Consider the following 20,707-nt stretch of genomic DNA (forward strand, 5'->3'; position numbering starts at 1 on the left):
CCATCCATCCATCCATCCATCCATCCATCCATCCATCCATCCATCCATCCATCCATCCTCCACATTCCTACACGTCCGTCCACCCCCATCTATCAATCCATCTGTTTATCTCATCCATACCTCTATTCACAGATTCGTCCATATGTCATCTATCCATCCTTTATCATCTATTTTATCAATTCACCTATTATCCACATATCCATCCATGCATCCAGCCATCCACCCATCCATCCATCTGCTCACCCACTCATCCATCATCTGTCTTTCATCTATCCACCTACCTACTTACCTCCCTCCCTCCCCACCCATTTCATCTATCTATTCATCTGCTCGCTTAGCCTATCCATTGATCTATCTACCCATCCTTCTATCCATAAATCCATCTGTTGCTCCAACTCTCAGCCAGTTAGCCAGCCGTTTTCTGCCTTTCATCGGGTGAATTATGGCTTTACCTTGCATGGAGCTCTTGGTGTGGTGACAGACACATGGTGAATGACCTCCTTGGCATCATCTTCAGCCCCAGCAACCAACTTGCAGGCTGTGTAGTTCCTGCCTCTCCTGTGTCTTGTTAGGATCCCCTGACATCTGGTAGAGTGAGATGGCCTTGTGCCAGTTTCCTATTCCTGTGTGTACCTGTGTTTCTAATACGTTCTTTCTCCATCGCGGCTGCTAAGTGGCCGTTGTGCTCAGGTCCTTTTCTGACAAGCCTGTGTGTAGGGGACTGGTGCCTTGCTTCCACTTGTCCTGTTACACAGAGCTTCCCTGTCTGCTAGGGTGCTGGCTGTCACGGTCACTGAGCCATGACCTGCCTAACCTCAAGTCTCTCTCCTCTTTCCAGGGATTCGGACCTCTTCTTGTTGGACAGTCGTACCCTCTGGGCTTCTGAGGAGGGCTGGCTGGTGTTTGACATCACAGCCACCAGCAACCACTGGGTGGTCAACCCTCGACACAACCTGGGCCTGCAACTCTCCGTGGAGACCCTGGATGGTGAGTCTTAGACACCAACACCTCTAGTCCCAGTGAACCCCATGCTTCCAAGCCTCCAAGGAGGCTCAGCAGCAGCCCACAAAGCTTGTTTTCGCACGAGTCAGTGTCCTCTGGTGCTCCCCATCTCAGCCAGGCCTCAGGAGTCCAGCTTCTTTTCTGAACCCAGCACATCCTCTTGCATTCCACAGAAGATTGGGAGTTGGGCAAGATGGGCCAGTGATGGCTTCACTGCTTACAGCTGTCCTGCATCAGCAGGGATTGCAGTCATGTGACACATGTAGACTCCTGGGTCAACCCAGACCTGCTACATGAGAACTGCACAAGGCTAGAGCTCCGAGGTGGCATAACACATACAGCACAGCAGGGCGTAGCAGACAGGTTTGTCAGCTTGTTACCCTTGGCACTCCTGGAGTCCTGGGCAATGGAGCATGGTTGCTGGCATCCCCAATCTTCTAAGCATTGATTCAGGTAGTATCACCCCAGAATGTCTTCAGACATGGCCAGATGTTCTCTGTGGGGTGATATTGAAGTACTGAAGTCACATTGGTGGAGAAGTCATTGTTAGCTGGTCCTTCCTGGCATCTCTCACTCTCTCTCACATGTGTAATGGGCATGAGCACATGAGTGGAGGTGACCTCAGAGGCCTCAAGAGGGCAGCAGACAGATCCCCTGGGATTGGATGCAGGTGGTTTCTAGGTGAATGATTGGGTATTGAGAACTGAGCTTGGGTCTTCTGCAAGAGCAGGAAGTGATCTTAATCTTGAGCCATCTTTCCAGCTCCTTTTCACCAGGTATTATATTATTGTTGGTTTTGTTTGTTTTGGTTTGGTTTTTGAGACAAGGTTTCTTTGTGTAGCTTTGGCTGTCCTGAATGAAAGGCATGCACCACAACCACCCTGGCACCTTCCCACCAGTTTTAAGGGGAAAAGGAAAGCAAATTGTTTTCATTCATTTTGGAATAGGAAATACTCATTCCTCCATAGTCAACATGATAGAAATGTGTCACAGTAAATAGTCCCCACCCCCCAATTTCCTTCCCCCAGATTCTGAGTTCCACTTTCCAGAGATAATTCCTGATTAGCATTCATGGGTGCCTTTACAGGAATGATGTCTGGGTGCTTAAAAGCTTAGGTATAGATTCTGATCTCTGTTTCACTTCTTATACAAATGATGGTGCAGATAGACTTTCCTTATTGGATTCTTTGGGACTGCCAGCTCCCCAATAATGATGCAGAGACTTATTATTATGAAAGACTGGACTTTAGCTTAGGCTTGTTTCCTAAATTAGCTCTTATAAATTAAATTAACCTGTTTCTATAACTCTATATACTTCCACGAGCTTTTTTACCTCTCTTCCATTCTGTGTGTCTGACTCCTTCCTTGTCTTGCTGGTGTCTAGATTCATCCCCCCGAGTTCCTCCCTTTCCCAGAAGCCCCACCTAACCTCTTTCCGCTTAGCTACTGCCATTCAACTCTTATTAAACCAATCAGAAGGGGCCTTAGCAAAGACACATCTTCACAGTGTACAATAAGATTATCCCACAACATGATAGGTGTGTCTTAGTTACTTTCCTGTTCCTGAGACAGAACGCCATGACTGGGGTGATGCCATAGACAAAAGGATTTATTCTGGCTTAAAGTTCCTGAGGGTTAGGGTCCGTGATGGTGAGGACAGCGTGACAGCAGGCAGTGGAAATGACGACAGGAACAGAAGCAGAGAGCGTGCATCTGCAAACAGAAAACATAAAACAGCAGCCAGAAGTAGGCGGGGCACTTTACTCTCAAAGCCCGCCCCCCAGTGACACACTTCCTCCAGCAAGTCTGCACCAACTAAACCTCCCCAAACAGCGCCATCCTCTGGTTTCTCTGTAGCTTTGGAACCTGTCCTGGAACTCACTCTGTAGACCAGGCTGAACTCACAGAGTTCTGCCTGCCTCTACCTCCCAAGTGCTGAAAATAAAAGCGTGTGCCACCACTGCCTGGTGTATGGGGACGTTTCTTATTCAAACCACCACTGTGTTCAGGTGACAGCTTGTCTTGGAGTTTGGTCCCATCATCTATTAACGAGTTTCTAATTCACTTTAAGGTGTCTTTTATGACCACACATTATTAGTGTCTAGACCCATGCTCGCCCGTGACTTTAGACCTGTCTGAATCTTGGCAGTCTCGTCTCCAGCAGGCAGGCGGTCAGGTGGTAGAAGGAGAGAAATCCATGCAAATCCTCTGACCCCCACATATGTGCCGTTACATGTGTGTGCCTCCCAGGGGGTTTACCAGGGCACCTTTCAAAATGTGGATTCAAACTGAATAGGTGTGGGGTACAGGGAGCCTGTCTTTCTAGACAGCCTTCCCTGCTCCCCAGGCTGCTGGTCCTTAACCCACTCTGTGAATGGTCCAGACTTAGATGTGACTGTCACTACACTGTGTGGGTTGATGGTTTCCACTCTGTGACTCTTGCAGGTAGGACTGAGGTGAGGAGCCTGGCTCCAGCCCTTTCCTTCTGAGTGGGTTAAGCTTGTCTGAACTTGACTCTGCTTGTGGTACCTACATTTTATATCTTCACCCTGCCCCATCTAGAGACGTCCCAGGTGCCCCCAGCAGTGTGGTGGGTTCCTGCTGTCCTTCCTCAGCAGTCTGAGCTGTCATACCTGACCTACCTTACTAAGACCCACAGGACAGCGGCGCCTGGGGTTTCGTAGCGTGTCTCTTCTCCCGAGGGAGGTGCTGTGTATGGGAGAGGGTCATAGTGCTGTTGTTACCTCGCTAGGCCCCAAGATGCTCAATAACGCAGCTATGAGACACCCTCAGGGATTTGCCCTTGGGGAGTGTGGATGGGGCCTGTGTGCTCAGGTGACTCCAATGGACCTCTCTCTGGAGACCATCGGATGGGGAAGACCATGAGCCTTAGGCTAGAAAGTGTCAATCACCGTGCCCTGAAGCACTTCCTCAGAGATTCTCACCCACACAGCCAATGGCCTCTACATATCCATCTGGATGGTCTGAGACAGTCCTTCCCTGCCCAGGGGGTCCAAGGAAAGGCCTTCCTGGGAAAGCTGGACATTGGGCAAGCACGCCTTCCCTTCTGTGCCTTACCCAGAGGGCAGGTACAGCCTAAGTCATAAGACCATCATGCCTAGCTGCTGCCATTCACTACCGCATTGGCAAACTAAACTGCCACAGACACCCTGGCAGCAGGAACTGTTATTGGCCAGAAAAGAGTTGCTCTTTGATAATTTGCCCTTGCCACCAAACTAGGGAGCAGCGGCACTGGGATTCGAACCTGGGCCACCTGGCTCTTGAGGCTGAGCTCTAAGCACCAGGCTGCTCTACCTCAAAGCCTGGTGAGTCCTGTCACTGTTCTGGGAAAGGAGAGGAGAGTACTGGCCACTGAGTACCGCCACCTAAGAGGAAAATCAAACCTGAGCCAGCTGAGCCAGCAGGACCGGCAGGGCACGGACACTCAGGACCCACTGAGTCAAGCTGGAAGTCCCAACAGGTGTCCCTGAGACCTGAAGAAACAGCCATTCTGGAAGGAATGCAATTTGTCTGCATCTCCACTCTTCAGTTCTTCATCTCTCTCGCTCCACCCGCCCCCATGTCCCACCTGGCCTCTTAAAAGCCGAAATAATCCATTTCAAGAAACATTCACGTAGAATCCTCCTAGGCGAAGTCCTCAGCCTGAGATTAACCAGGGACACTTGGCAAAATGGCCTCCGATAAGTCCTCAAGAGAAGCCTGTGGCGTTTACTCAGCTGGCATTCCTCATAGTTAACGGACCGTGAACTCTTCCCTTCGAGGGGCACCTGTGGCTCTTCAGGGAGCACGGGCTGAGAAAGGCTGGTGCAGGCCAATGCCATAAATCCCCACCTAGTTATTGTTCTCAAAAGAGCCGATACGCCCAGCTGGGAGGGTTAGCCGGTGTCTGTCACAGCTATTCAACTCTATGACTGGAGTGCCAAAGCCGCCGTGGACCACAGGGAAGACGGGTGTGGCTGGTGCCACCAGACACATTGTGGATGACAAACTGAATATCATAGCATTTCTTGTGTCAACTAGAGTTTTATTCTGGGGACACCCTGTTCATTTAGAGAGATGGATGCCAACAGACTCCACACCTGCAACCAGTAGGTGAGAGGGCTCATGGGGCCCACTGGGGAGTCAGTGCAACCAGCAGCTACTGTGTGATGGGTCTTGAGCTGGCAGCAGGTTCCCCTATGCCCACTCTGGGGTCCTGAACTAATTTAGGTTATCTTGATGTTTTGGACCGCTCCTGCTGAGGCCAGGCTCAGGGTGGCACCAGAGTGGAAGGAGACAGATAGCCATCCTCACCCTGACTCTAACCTTGGTTAGAGTGGTGGTTCATCAAGACCACCGAGCTGGAGAAGACCTGCCTAGTGGCGGCTAGAATTTGGAACTGGTTGCCTGTCAGGCCTCCGTTTCCCTGCTCAGGGACATCTGTTTCCATCCTAATGTGGTCTTTCTGGAAGCCTGATGTTTCGCCTGACGTCAGATCCTACTGGATGGCAAACGCAGAGTTCTGACGTGCTCACCGCTCACTTCCTCCATCTGGCCCTGAGGGAGGTCCCAGGTCAGAGGTGCTCTTCCCAGACCACCCAGGCAGTGTGCAAAGTCTGCCTCTGTGCCTTGGCCTTCCAGCTGCAGGCCCCAAAGCAGCACAGCTAGGTTCCCCGGGCAAGTGTGTGGTGTGGGACAGAAGTCAGCACCCTCTGGATACCTTGGCTCTCAGAAGACAGCACTGGAGAAGAGTGGATGGATGGATGGATGGATGGATGGATGGATGGATGGATGGATGGATGGATGGATGGATTGATTGATGGCTGGTTGGATGGATGAATGGATAGATGGCTGGTTGGATGGATGGATGGATGGATTGATGGCTGGCTGGCTGGCTGGCTGGCTGGCTGGCTGGCTGGCTGGCTGGCTGGATGTCTGAGACTCAAGGTTAGCACTTGTGTATTTCAGACTGGTCTCAAACTTGTGTAGTTAAGGGTGACCTTGAACTTCTTCCTCCATCTCCTAGGTGCTGGAATTACAGGCACATATCCCCAGGCCTGGTTTTGTGCAGTAGCAGAGGTCAAACCTAGGGCTGTGTGCATGCTAGATGAGCACTCTAGCAACCGGGTACTCCCCAGCTCCCACTAGGTGCTCCCCAGCTCCCATCGGATGCTCCCCAGCTCCCACCAGGTGCGTTTTCTGTACAGTCTGGAAATAAGCAGGTCTGGAGTGTGTGGGTGTCAGCAAATGCCTTGTAGAGTGTTCCAGAGGCTGGATGTTTCAGGTTTGAAGCAGAGTTGTTGGCTTTCACCAGTGCTAGTTAGCATGAGGGTAGCCAAAGGCTGCATTTGCGTCTGTGCACTGGCTCTGTTCTAATAAAACTTTATTTGCTAAAGCAGGCAGTCGTCAGCCAGATATAAGACACAATTTGCTGATTCCTGGGCTAGAGTATCTTTGGCATCAAGATTTTCGCCTTTTGGCCCATCACCTGATGGAGGGATGGGATAACTCTAACTGGGAATGATTAGTTTCTGTGCAATGCCAGTGGCATTGGGTTCCCTCTGGCATACATGTCCCCCTGACACACATGTGGCCTCTGAGAGCAGCAGCCCCCTGCTGAGAACAGGAAGAGTTCGCGCATATGTGCCAGTGTGCCTTGTTTGCGTGTGCGTGTGTGTGTGTGGTGAAGTGGTGTGTGTGTGTGTGCATGAGGGGAGGTGGTGTGTATGTGTGTATGTGGTGTGTGTATGATGTGTGTGTGCATAGGGGTAGGTAGTGTGTGTGTGATGTGTGTGTGCATAGGGTTAGGTAGTGTGTGTATATGTGTGTGTGCATAGGGTTAAGTAGTGTGTGTATATGTGTGTATGAGGGGAGGTGTTGTGTGTGTATGTGTGTGTGAGGGGAGGTGGTGTGTGTGTATGTGTGTGAGGGGAAGTGGTGTGTGTGTGTGTGTGCATAGGGGTAGGTAGTGTGTGTATATGTGTGTGTGTGAGGGGAGGTGCTGTGTGTGTATGTGTGTGAGGGGAAGTGGTGTGTGTGTGTGTGCATAGGGTTAGGTAGTGTGTGTATATGTGTGTGTGTGCATAGGAGTAGGTAGTGTGTATATATGTGTGTGTGACTAGGGGTAGGTAGTGTGTGTATATGTGTGTGTGTGAGGGGAAGTGGTGTGTGTGCGCGTGTGGGAAAGTGCTGTGTGTGTATGTGTGCGTGGGGGAGGTGATGTGTGTGTATGTGGTGTGGGTGTAATGTGTGTGTGCATGGGGGTAGGTAAGTGTGTGTGAGGGGAGGTGCTGTGTGTGTGTGTGTGTGTGCGTGGGGGAGGTGGGGTGTGTGTCATGGAAGCACTGACTCAACTAACTGTTTCAGTTGACATCGATATACATGTCAACATGCAGATTTGCAAACAAAACAGCTAAGCACACACACACACACACACACACACACACACACACACAACACACCCCCTAAAAAGTCATTTTTACTATCCCTTACTTTTAAAAGGAATAAAATAAACAGCTAGGGCTGGGGCTTGGTAGGGACTTCCTACCCTGTTTGAAGTCCTGGGCTTGATCTCTAGCACCTCATAAAGGGGTTGTGTGGTGCACGCTTGGAATTCCAGCACCCTAGAGGTAGAGGTGGCAGGACCGGAAGTTCAAGGCCAGACCCAGCTGTATAATGAATTTAACACTAGCATGTGCTACGTGAAACTTTGTCTCAAGACACAGAACAGGGAGGCAACAGCAAAGAGGGCCAGGAAGGAACAGCCCATACTGGCCTTGCCCACTACCTGCCTGGCTGGTGGGCAGGTGCCCCGTGCCCCTCCCTCCTGCTGGTTGTAGCCCTAAGGAGGTTTCCAGGGCACAGAGAGAAAAATGTCCTGTCTCAGCCTCAAGGAGACGCACGATGCCAGTGGAATTTGAGTGAGCAGCGATTGCTCGCAATGCTTTCAGCGTGATCCTGCATGCAGCAAACAGTATTTGTTTTTCTGAAGTTCAAGTTCAGGTGGGACAGCCTGCTTCCTTACTTCCCAAGCCCGCCTCTTTATAGGCAAATCTGTGGGTTTGTGGATAGAAGAGAACACCAGTCCACTAACCTTGCAATAAAATAGAAATGTCTTCTAATATTACCAAAGACACAGATTTTGTGCTTCAAAGTATATGTGTGTTGTCTTTCTGCTTAGATTAGTTAATTCATCCACTTCCACCTCATGCCCCGCTCAGTAGCCTCGCTGGCTGTTTAAACACAAATAGTCAAAACAAATGATTGCAAGCCCTAATTGAAACCGTCACACGAAAGCATTGCAAAGGAAAAAGGATTCTTTTTTTAGGTTTTGGTTTCTGTTTTTTTTCAATACAGGGTTTTTCTCCATAGCTTTAGCTGTCCTGAAACTCGCTCTGTAGACCAGGCTGGCCTCGAACTCACAGAGATCCACCTGCCTCTGCCTTCTGAGTGCTGGGATTAAAGGCATGTGCCACCACTACCTGACTACAGTCAACCTTTTTTGACTGTCCTCTTGTTCGATATCAAAATAAAGAGCACAGCATAGTGGCATACACCTGTAATCTCAGCACCCAAGAGGGGAAGCAGGAGGATGGCTGTAGGTTCAAGGCCGACCTGGGCTATATAATGAGACCCTGTATCAAATATGTACTTGTCTGTATATGTATATGGATGCCTGTGTGTAACGTGTAGATGTGTATAGGCACACCGCTGTATGTAACAAGTCATGGTGTAACATCTGCCAATACTGAGGATGAACCCAGAGCTGATGTGGGATTCCCGTCTGTATGCTATGAATATGTTTTATTATTATTGGTTAATAAAGAAGCTGCTTTGGCCTATGGCAGGGCAGAATATAGCAAGGTGGGAAATCCAAGCAGAGATAGAGGAGGAAAGAAGGCGGATTCAGGGATATGCCACGCAGCTGCTGAAGGAGAAAGAAGCCAGAACCTAACCGGTAACCCACAGCCTTGTGGTGATACACAGATTAATCGAAATGGGTTAATTTAAGATGTAAGAGCTAGCTAGAAATACACCTAAGCTATTGGTCAAACAGTTTTGTAATTAATATAGTTTCTGTGTGATTATTTGGGTCTGGGGGGCTGGAAAACAAAAGAACAGTCATAGCTTACACAGGGCCTCCTGCATGCTGTGTAAGTGCTCTACCTGGGAGTCACATCTCAATAATTTATTTTGATTACTTTGTATACAAGCAACTAAGACAAGGCAGACAGAGTAACAGCCAGCCAGCCATGGCTTTCCATCCAGGTCTCTTTGCTTCTTAGGGGTCATGTGACATTGTCTGGGGTCCTGGGTGGAGGCTGTTTGAGCCTCCTCCAATGCATAGAATACCCTCCCAGGGCCCACACCTGTAGTGCACCCTCCACTTTCCTGCCCTCCTCCCTGTTTCCCACGTGCCATGGCTGTGGTTTCTGCTTCTGGGCTATTAGGAACAACGCCACTCTGGACGTTCATGTGTGGAGTGTGGTGTGGGCTATGTTAGCTGCCCACAAAAGTACCCCGCACAAATGACTTAAGGGAGGGGGGTTGACATTGGCTCATATTTTGAGGAGGTGTTCTGTACTACAGAGACGTTCTGGCAGCTAGTCACAGTGTGTCAGCAGTCAGGACATAGAGACGAATGCCGGGGCTCAGCTCACTCTCTCTCATTCTGTGGAACCCTGGCCCACCACATTCACGGTGGTCTTCCCTGTTCGGTTAAAGCTCTCAGGAGAGTTCTTTGCAGACACACCCTGAGGTGTGTCTCTGGTTCTAAACTTAGCAGCAAAGGTGAACCATCACACCTAGTAGGGCCTGTTTAAATGCTTCTGCAGTTATGACCCCACTTTCTGCTGGAGGCGAAACAAATGCAGTTGGGTTGGCTTCCAGTCTTTACGCAGAAAACCTGCATCCTTCCCCAGATTGGGCAATGAGGACAGGCCCAGCGCTTGCTCCTGAGGGCCAAAGATTTCTTGTGCCCGTGCTCCCTATCACCAGCCTCTGAGGAGGGGGGGTGAGGAAAAGTCCAGGCTCTAACCTAGTCATCAAGGTGGGGCATTCATGGTGGTGATTGGGTGAGGATGAAGGCTGCAGGCTGTCTTGACCCGGTGACATCCGAGTCACAAGAGACCTGTCTGTATTGTTCCTTCCCTGGGTAGCCCTTGTTTGAAAATATGGCTTCCCTGGGCTGAGGACATGAAGGTAGTGTTGGGAATGCCATCTGTTTCCCTCCACACTGCTGAGAGAATAAGTTTCTTCTGAACATTAGATTAATATGTTTTCTAGACATTTCAGAACACCTCTCTTGCGTGTTCCGGCTGAACTGGGTCACATCTCACCCCTAAGCCGTGACAGTGACTGTATCGTGAGGAGGATTAGGTGCCTCTTGTCCAACTACATCCTGCCCAGCCCTGAGGCTGGGGCCGAGTCAGCTTGAGCGAAGATGCCTAGGTGAAAAAAAAACCATGTCATTTAGCAGGGAAACTGGGATGTGAGACCACTGGCCTCATCCTGTTTCACACAGTAGGAAATCGAGGCTGTGCTGGCAGCTGGTGGCAGGTGTGGGCTTTGGTTCCTGCTTAGCAGAGGTTATGACCAATGGAGGTGGCTTTGCTGACAGCTTCCAGCACTGCCTGGCAGGTCGAAAGGGCTACAGGGCCTGGGACCACTCTTGGCGCCTAGATTTAAGGGGTCCCGATAGGCATCAGGGTTTTAGGTGAGGCATTTTTATTCTGCCCTAAAAGCCTTCCAGGGGGGAAGCGCAATTCCTCAGGGCCTGACTTTAATGGTTTCTTTTATAGACTCACTCATGTTATAGATGGATGAACTGGGGGGGACCCTGCTCAAGAATGCAGGAGAGCTGGACGATGAAAAGGGGGGAAGGTAAATTGTGGGGATTGGTGAAATGTGTTTTCTTAAACATGAACTCTTAAAAACCACACTGGCTCCCGGGACTAAGCCAGGCACTGGAGGCTGGGCTTCCCCAGGTTTGATCTGCCTGGCAACGCTAGCTGAAGTACTTCCTGATGGAGAGGAGCCAAGGCCCTCCAGAACCATCACTTCTGCTGCCGTGGTTCTGTCCCTGGACTTGGGCCATAATAGCTGCAACAGTGAAGTGCCCTCCCCACCCCCAACCTCATCTAGGGTCAGATTTGGTGTCGCTGAGTTGCACAGTTTTAGGCAGGTCCCTCAGCCGCTCTGATCTTGCTCTGCTGCGCACAACCAACATTGTCTCCATCTGACGTACTCATCAGCAGTGTGATGTCAAATTCTGTTTCTAACGAGCTCATAGCTGTTGGTCCGTGGGAAGACGTATAGAGCAATCTTTCCATCAGGGCCTTGGGACGGCCTGGGACCTGCTTGTGAGTCACTTTTCTCAGTGTTGTGACAAAATGCCCAACAGAGCAACTTAGGGAAGCTTTGTTTGGGACCGTGGCTTGAAGGTCCAGTCCATCACGACATCCAGGCCATGAGGCAGCTGGTGACAGCATCCACAACCAGGAAGCAGACAGAAATGAGCAGGAGCTCAGCAGTCTTTGTTCTTTATACCCATTCCAGGACAGGTCCACCATGGAGATAGGGATACTGCCCACCTAGAGGGTAGTTCCTCCCAGGCCATTAACCCAGTCTAGAAACTACCCCCTACCCATAACCAGAGGTCTGTTTCCATTGGCAATCAACATTGACCGTTACAACCTGGAGTTAATTCCGTACTTTGTAACTCTGGTCTCTGGGTACCGGGCTTTCTTGGAGTACCTACCTCCTGTCCATGCTTTTCAGGCTTGTACAATGGCAGGTTCTGTTGTGTTTTGAAGGAATTTGCTGAGCGACCAAAGGGCTGAGAGACTGGCACATCCTTGGCTACAGCCATAAAGGCTTTACAAAGACGGGAAACTGAGGCAGGGGGCTGGGGAGTAGAACGTGGAAGACAAAGTATAGTTTAACTGAACAGATGCTGTGGGAAACCCCTTCTTGGAACCAAGGGTCAGGGTTAGAGTTGGGGGGCGAGGGTAGCCTCTCCCTCACTTTTCACAGAGCCACTGGCTCCTGTCATGAAGCCTTGCCCTGCAGCCTTGTGTAAGCTTACACCTGCCAAGACCTTGTTCAGGCAAAATGCTTGCCACAGGCCTGGAGGTGATCCGTGCCTCTTGCCTGTTAGCAGTGGTCACCTAGTGTGTCTTCTTCCCTCCCCCACTAGCTCTCATCCTCCTGGAATCCAGCTTTTCCCTCCACCTGTAGTGAGGGGGTCTCAGACTAATACAGGGAGTCTCTGGCTAGTGCAGGGGGTCTCAGGCTAGACCACATACATGAGGCTCATTCCTTACTGCCACCCGGTCTCTCCTCTGGTGGCCTCTCCATTGTCATCAGGTGTCGGCAGTCACTCTTACCTCATTGGCACACAACAGTTACACCATGAAGCCTGGCAAACCAAGTGACCCACTCTGGCCAGAGCAGTGTAAGCTGCACTAGCCTGAGACCCCCTGTACTAGCCTGTGACCCCCTTCACTATAGCCTGAGATCCCTGCACTATCCTGTGACCCCCTGTACTGGCCTGAGACTCCCTGTACTAGCCTGAGACCCCCTGTACTAGCCTGAGACCCCCTGTACTAGCTTGAGATACCCTGCAGGTCTTGGCCTGGATCCTCATGCTTCTTAGTGTCTGGGTCACCATTGATGATTATGTGTTGTCTTCGATGCTCCCAGGGGTCACCAGAGATCAGGGTACCCCTAAAATAGCTCCTGGAATTATCCAGATAGTCCTTGTCAGATGAACGAATTGCCATGAATATGTTGTCAGGTGAGGACGGAATCTTCCCCCACCCCATCCCTGTCCCCACACCTCTGTAATGGACACCTCCTCTGCAGGGCAGAGCATCAACCCCAAGTTGGCGGGCCTGATTGGGCGGCACGGACCTCAGAACAAGCAACCCTTCATGGTCGCCTTCTTCAAGGCCACAGAGGTCCATCTGCGGAGCATCCGGTCCACTGGGGGCAAGCAGCGCAGCCAGAACCGCTCCAAGACACCCAAGAACCAAGAGGCACTGAGGATGGCCAGTGTGGCAGGTAGGCCAATTCAGGTCTGAGCAGTCAGAAGGGACTATATGTACAAATGCATTACAGATAGTTCCTGGTAGACCAGATCAGCCTGTGATCTGGGATGCTCCTGTCGAGCGTAGCTTCTCCAGGACTCTGGTGACCTCGAAGCAAAGCAAGTCTAGACACAAACTCAACAAGCCTGCTTGCGAGAGCTCCAAACAGACTCGGTCTTCCCTCGGCCTTGGGAGTCTGAGGAAACACCCAAGGGGGTTTGGGCTGTTGAGAACTAAAAAGCGAGACCACCAGGCCATTGCTCCCCCTCCCTCCCCTCCTCTTGAGCGCACCTTGCATTGTGCTTGTCTTCTTGAGAGTCATTCAGTTTCTGAAGGGAGAAGGTGGCCCACTGCGGCTGTTGGACCTATTGTTTCTGGGGTGTCCCCCAGTGTCCAGGGCAGAATTCCGTGGGTGGAGTTGGGTCAGAAATGTATATGAACACAGTCCTATTTCCACAGAGTCAGAATCTATTCTTAATTCAGAGGCTATGCCAATTTTATGGTCCAAATATCCCTTGGTATTCACCAAATACCCCTTTCCCTTGGTAGACATGGCCACTTCCAATCAGAGGTTTTTATTCCAATCTCAAGTGGTAAATCCGTCTTAACGACTTAACACCTAATGACTCAGCACACATTATACCTGTGTAGCATGGCATTACATATTAACACACGCATTACAGAGTGGAGAAGAAGCTGTTTGGGAAGAGGCAGTGCTACTCAGCAAGGCTGTCCTAAAGCTGGAGATGCAGAGCCTTCCCGGCCTCAAGGACAGTCTTTCTGGGGACTAGATGAAGGGGTCTCAGGTTGAGCTCAGGGCTGTTCAGAGCAGAGTTGCTGAATGCATACCTAGGTGAGCTTTGATGTTGGTCTGCAGAGGGCTGAGGGTGGCAGGCAGGGGCTGGGGGAAGTCCTTCCCTGTGGCAACCCTGGGCAAGGTTCATGACTAGTGACCAGGACCACGAGCCAGCACGTCTTGGCTGTTCCTTCGATCCTAGCTGAGGTGACGAGATGTTTGAAGGTTGGCTCATGAGTCTGATGTTCTGACATAAGCTATACTCAGAGATAGCATTGTTCATAGACACAAATAAACTACCAGGAAGTAGCACCTCTAGGGTGCTGGCTGATGTTGCTGTTTTACTTATATAAATGAGATGCCGAGTCCGTCTGCCTCGGCATTCAGACCCAAGATGGAGCCACTCGGGGCAGCATAGCTGATCTGTAAAACAGATTAACTGTGGCGAGGTACAGTCAGAAAGCTGCTGTTCTCAACAGTCACCGGGAGTCACCTGCCTGCTCTGCCACCTGAGTGTGGATTGAGGCTTCCTAAGCTTCTCTTCTGCCAAGTAGGGCCTTTTATAGGCACCTAAAAGGGGTCTGTTAGCACCCAAATTAAAAACAAAATACTGAGTTCCTGCATATTTGGGGGCCTTGTTTATGCTGAGATTGGAATCCTGTGATGGAAGCCTAGGTCTAGAAGCTATCTGGAGCAGGTAGAAGTGATTATGGCCCTCATCTGTATGCAGTGACAGAACCAGGATTGGGGGTGGTGACTGGGTAACTCAGCTCATTCCAGGGTTGCAAAAAGAGTCCCCATGAGAACTGAGCTGAGGCCCACGAGCAAGGCCAGGCTGACCCCGTTGCTGAGGCCTGTGTGCCCTGAGGGTACAAAGTCCCATGGTTTAGCTTTTCTGACATCTTTGAGACTGGTGACTATGACAAGGAGGTTGCTAGAGCCACAGGTGGGTGGGATGTTCTCCTGGGAGTCTGATCTTCGAGTTTGAAATCCATCCCAAGCAGGAGTGGGAGTTTTCCGTTTCCAGGCCGTGTGTTGTGTAGGTGTGAGGTCATGCAGGGAGCTCTGGGAATGGTGGCTATAGCACCGGGTGAAGTATCTGACTTGCCAGGATCCTGTGCAAACTCAGCTGGCAAGAAGCTCTGGCATATCCCTTGCCAGCAAAGGTGACCTTGTCTTGTAGATCTACGTTTGCCTCCGGAGTGAGGAATGCGGAGGGCTTGACCCTCCGTAGTCCCCCAGAATGCCCACCTTCATACCTCCAGGACAGGATCCTCCCTCGAATGACAGCTAGTCCCTCTGGCTCGGGTTCTGCCTACTCCCATGGATTTCAACTCCCTACTCTTGTTTTAAGTTCTTCCAAACCCTGCCTGGAAGTTTAACATAAAAAAAAAAAAAACCACCAGGACTGGGGCTCCACCCTGGCTTAGTGAGGCAGCCTGTGCGTGTGTGTAGGCGTATGCCCAGTGCCTTTGAAGTGCTCACACCTCACATGATGGGCCACACAAGTTGAATTCTCTCTTGCATGCACAGTATCCTTTATGTGTCCAGTTGGAGACACATGTCCCAGCATGCCTCTGCATGAAAGTCTCTTTCCTTTGGACCACCCCTGCCCCGGGGTTCCAGCCGCTACTGAGATGCAGGTGGATAACCTGGGTCCCTTGTTCCCTTCCGTCCAACACCCTGGTAGCTGACCCTTGGGGTAGCAGCAAGTACGAGCACCTATCCTAATTTGCTTACTACCTGAGCAAGACTTTTCAGAGGTAGCTGTGCAGCGGCTGGTGGCTGGCACCTTTTGTTCACCAGCTCTCTGCTCTACTGGGTGGGGTGGGTGGAACAAGATTGGGGGCAGGGGAACTAGATGTCTCCCTTCCCTTGCTTTTCTGCTAAGAAGGACCTGAGAATGCTGGGAAATTCCAACTACCTTCTCCTGGGGCGGCCACAACCCCAGCTAGGACACGCAAGGGCCCATCCCCCCACAGCATGCCCACAGCGAGCTTCCAATGTTAAACAGAAGATCTTCACTGGGGTCCGCCCCTTCTTTGCACGTGATAGAGTGACAGACATGGCTAATTGCCACAGCACCTTTTCTCATATCTCACTTTAGGATCTGCCCAGATTTAGAACTGGGAGCTGTGGGCAATCTGGCCCCAAGGATCCTACTCAGAGCTATACCTTGCTTAGACTCCTTCACCCTGGGCTGAGGATACAGTCCACTTCCCTTTCTCTTTCCTACCTGTCCCCACCCCATGGAGGAGAGAAATGGGGCTGGTGGGGTGGATAGTGCTAGCTGCAGTCCCTGGCTTTGCCACGGTGATGAACGGCATCTTAGGAGTGGTCCATAGTGGTTCCAGGAGGTAGACCAGTTGTCCAGGTCTGTGGACTGTGCTCTAATAGTGCCCTGGCCCTTTGTGTTGAGACAGGCTGGCCTGTGCTATTTCTTCCTGGACAGAGCTGTGCAGGTGGAATTCCCATGCATCCTGAGAAACACAATCTCCTAAGGGATGTGTGTCACTTGTCATCAGACACCCTGTGGCCTGTCAGTAGGCTCAGAGGGAGCAGTCCTCACCTTTGGGTGGTTGTAGGGTGTGTAGGAATGAGAAATTGCCTGAGCGCTCAGGAAACTGGCCTGCAGGGCTCTGTCGTGTAGACAGGGGCCCGGGCTTTATGGGCAAGGATGTGGAATGGTGGAGAAGGTGATAGAAAGGACAAGTCAGGCTGGGGAAATCATCAGTCAAGTACCAACCACCCGTGCAGCTGCAGAGTAGAGGAAGCTTCCGTAGCCGTGCGTGAGGGACAGACAGATTCCCACAGTGTTTACAAAGTTCAGCCTCTGGCCCAAATCTACAAACTTGTGTCCTAGAAAACCAAGCACACTGTTCTTGTTCCTTAAACTCAACAGCTGCTGCGGGGGTGTGGACTTTCCTCTGGTTTCTTCCCGGCGGTGTTCCCCAGCCTCGGTTCTGGACCTCCTGTACCCTCAGGTGCATGAGTGTCTCAGGGCTGACGTGGTGGGCCTACTCAGGCAGAGTGGTCTGGAAGCAGGATAGTCTGGGCGGGATGGGCAGGGGGGGGCTCTACTAAAGGACAGAGGTGACCATGAAGGTCTCAAACTGGCTTCTGAGTCATCACTGTCCTTCAGCCCCTGAGTCCAGTGGCTGCTCCCCCACTTCAGACTCAAAGGGACTTGAACACATATGTGCTTCTCTCTCCTCCCTGGGTTTTTCTCTTTATCCATGCAGAAAACAGCAGCAGTGACCAGAGGCAAGCCTGCAAGAAACACGAACTGTATGTCAGCTTCCGAGACCTCGGCTGGCAGGTAAGGATGGCTGAGCTACCACACATTGGGCCTTTCTCTGTCCCTGCCAGCCACAGGGATGTCTTTATGGGTGCAGTGTGTCACAGTCCATGTCTTTTCCTCCTCGGGACTAGAGTCCCATAAGTCCCAGGCTGGCACTGAACTCACTGGGATGACCTGCATCTACCTCCCAGGCACCCGGAGTACAGGAGTGTGCCACCATGCCTAGTTTGTGTCGTGTTGGAATGGAACCCGGGGTGCCCTGCATGGCTAGGCAAGCACTCTCCCAGCTCAGTTCACAGTTCTTGTCCTTGCTGGTGAGATGTCAGGTGTCCGGAGCCCTGACCTGAGAGGGGGACTTGAGTTGAACATGTGAAGACATCCATGATGTCCCGTGACACCCAAGGTGTGGCTGACTCTTGGCATCAGAACTCGAAGCCCCACCCTTCTGAAGTGTGCACCTCAGTCCCATGCACACCCTAGTCTCAGCTCTTGGCTTGCTGCTTCTCACACACATGACCGTGTGTTTGAACCCAGCCCTGGAGGGCCAGCTTCCTCTGCCCTTTCTCCACCCTGTTCTGTGACTCAGATCGGGTGTTTGTTTCTAAGCCAAGCGAGCAGACTACCTGTGGTAGAGCAAGGGCTCTGAGCATACTGTTTATCCTGTGTGCTGTGCCGGACACTCCTGCAGCAGGAGCTCTCGGCTTGCAATCCCTAGACGGTACCACTTTGTGGGTTAGCATGACACAACACTTCCAGAGCTCAGAGAATATGCTCTCTGGATTAACCCAAGTCACAGAGGGTCACTAGCCTCTTGCTCAAGAAGGTACACCAGGCATGGAGGTCTGGTTTAGACTCACAGGCATGTCCTGTCTTGACAATGGGACAAAATGTTGTCATCCACAAAGTTCATGCTGAAGCCATACATACAAAGAAGGTGCAAGCAAACAAACAGCGAAATTACGACGTTTTCGTTGTTTACGTATTGTGTTGGGTTTCATTAGCAGCTGTGCTTACCCAGTGGGTGCAAGGTCTAGGCTGTGAGATGGACATGCCTGGGAGCAAGCTGAGGCTTGCCACCCCCAGCAGGGACGGGGGTGGTTTTAGGTGTGGTCTCTGGCCCATGGCTCCCTCCCTGCTGCTATTGCACCTCTGGTCCAGGAGACGCAACACAAGGGCAGCCCCTCTAAGCCTGACTTGTTTGTCTTTTCCTGCTGCTGGGCTCACAAAGTATCATGCTCACTTTTCTGGCCCTGAAGGGACCCCACAACTCAGAAGAGCATAACCTGGGCCTGAGGGAGGACTCCACACAGGGTGGGACACGCAGGGGTGGGACCCTGCCCTGGGCTCTCCACAGGGTCCCGTTAGGACCTGGCCTCACTCTCTTCTCTTTGCAGGACTGGATCATCGCCCCTGAAGGCTATGCTGCCTACTACTGTGAGGGGGAGTGTGCCTTCCCTCTAAACTCCTACATGAACGCCACCAACCACGCCATCGTCCAGACACTGGTGGGTGCCCCTGGGGGTGTGGCCTGTAGGAGATGGGAGTGGCTTCTACTGCCTTTAACCAGAACCTGAGCAACTGTGTGTCCAAGTGTGTCATGACTCTTGTGGGTACCTGCTATAGAAAAAGCTGAAAAAATATGTTTTAAGCATATAGTGGTATAAAGATGAATATATATATGCACACACATACACATATATATTTATATATCTTGGACCCTGTCACTGTGCCTTGCTGAGAATTGGGTCCCCTCCTGGTGGGGACTGTTCTCTTGAGTGTCAGCATGCTTTCCTGTGTTATGATAAAGTTTGACTGCTAGCTCCTGGAGCTCCCCCAGTCACCAGCCCCTTTCAGAGCTAGGGCTTTCTTTCCCAGTTTTGACCTTGAACTTGAAGCTAAGTGATTTGAGAGGCTTTAATCTGTTGATTGTCTGCGAAGTGCCAGAACATCCCAGTGTTCTTGACCTTGGGCTTTACTGTCCAGGGGAGGAAATGGCCAACTGAGCAAATGAGAGAATTTCAGAGGGAGAATGTGCCCGAAAGTGAGGATGGCAAGAGCCAGCCGCCGATTCAAGTCAACCCTCTGTGGGTCACTGTAATGAGACCATACTGGCCTCAGATGCTGGGGGCCAAGGTGACCTTCCTCCCTGCAGTGGGTGCTGCCTGAACTTCCCTCAACAACTGAGCATCCATGCTGGTTTGAATTCTGGTGCCAAAGAGCTCACCACAGGACCCTCTTCCACGCAATTCTGTTTGCTATTCAAATTTATGTTTATTCCACACCATAAGTCCTGAACAGAGCTCATCACTTGTCGATGCCTTTCATTTAGTCCAAGTTTTACCCTGTGGCAGAGGAAGGGCTCCCCATCACTCCCTCCCTCCTCTCTCTTTTTTCTCTCTCTTTTCCTCCTGTACTTGGTTTTATGGTTAAGAGGCTGCACCCCAGAGCCTCGTGCATGCTTGGCAAGCTCTCTACTGTCAAACTGTTTCCTTAGCCATCAGGTTTCACTAAGCTATGGCCTGATCTTGATTTCTCTGTGACCTTGTGGCCCTCCTACCTCAAACTCTATTTTGAGTTGCTGGAATTACAGGCTTGCACCCCAAGCCTGGTTTTTCGAGACAATGTCTCCCTATGTATGTAGCTCTGGCTGTCCTAGAACTCGTTCTGTAGACCAGGCTGACCTTAAACTCAAAGATCTACCTGCCTCTGCCTCCCAAGTGCTGGGATTAAAGGCATGCACCACCACCACCCTGCTAGCAAGGTATATCTTTAAAAACTGGTTTTCCAACGTTTTCCCTTCCCCTTAACTATAAACTTCAGAGCTGCATTTGGCATGGAGTCTGCAGCTAGGGACAGAATGAGCTGTCCGGACCTGGTGCTCTGCCAATGTGGCTTATCGGACCTCCTCTGAGTAGCCAGAAGGTGCTGGGTCCTGTGTTCGGGGCCTTTCTCTAGCATCCTTCACCACTGCCTTCCTTCCTGTCCCCGGGGCAGGGGCACAGCTGCTTCTGTTAGCATTTCACTTCAGGGTCCATGGAAGTGTCCACTGCTGGAGGGAGGGGGGCCTCTGTGGTCACGTGGACCAGGGGTAAATCCTTCTCTGGGGCATCCTGGTGAGATACTCGCAGTGGAAATGAACCAATACACCTAGGACTTCGTTAAAGTTATTCAAGAGGAGCAAGATGCAGAGAGTAGAGGTGTGTAAGGATTTGGTGCTGCCCATCAGGAGAGATGGAAGGAGCCGTCTCAGCCAAGCGAGCTGCTGAGATGTATTTGTTTGCCATTCCTGGTTTGCTCAATACCCAGAAGTTGCTCATTAACAGTCAATCGGGAGCTGGGGTTGTGGCTCAGATGGCAGGCTGTTTTCCTAGCACGAGCAAACCCCTGGGGTTCAGTCTATAGGGCTGAATAAACTGGGTGTAATGGTTTAGGTCTGTCATTTCAACCCAGCACTCAAGAGGTGGAAGCTAGCGACCTAGCAAGTTTGAGGCCAGCTCTGGCATATAAGAGTCCCTATTT

The 20,707-nt window shown here is 51.2% G+C and overlaps 1 protein-coding gene across 1 annotated transcript in view; it reads left to right on the forward strand.

Annotated features, from left to right (window-relative positions):
* Bmp7 (bone morphogenetic protein 7) overlaps positions 1 to 20,707 on the forward strand; it is a 72,339-nt gene that overhangs the window by 49,080 nt on the left and 2,552 nt on the right. The window contains exons 3-6 of the mRNA XM_005362807.2: positions 839 to 987; positions 12,868 to 13,065; positions 17,130 to 17,206; positions 18,583 to 18,693. Of these exons, the coding sequence (XP_005362864.1) occupies positions 839 to 987; positions 12,868 to 13,065; positions 17,130 to 17,206; positions 18,583 to 18,693 (535 nt within the window). The remainder of the gene's footprint in view (positions 1 to 838; positions 988 to 12,867; positions 13,066 to 17,129; positions 17,207 to 18,582; positions 18,694 to 20,707) is intronic.

The sequence above is a fragment of the Microtus ochrogaster genome, linkage group LG8 (genome assembly GCF_000317375.1).
Source record: "Microtus ochrogaster isolate Prairie Vole_2 linkage group LG8, MicOch1.0, whole genome shotgun sequence".
NCBI lineage: Eukaryota > Metazoa > Chordata > Mammalia > Rodentia > Cricetidae > Microtus > Microtus ochrogaster.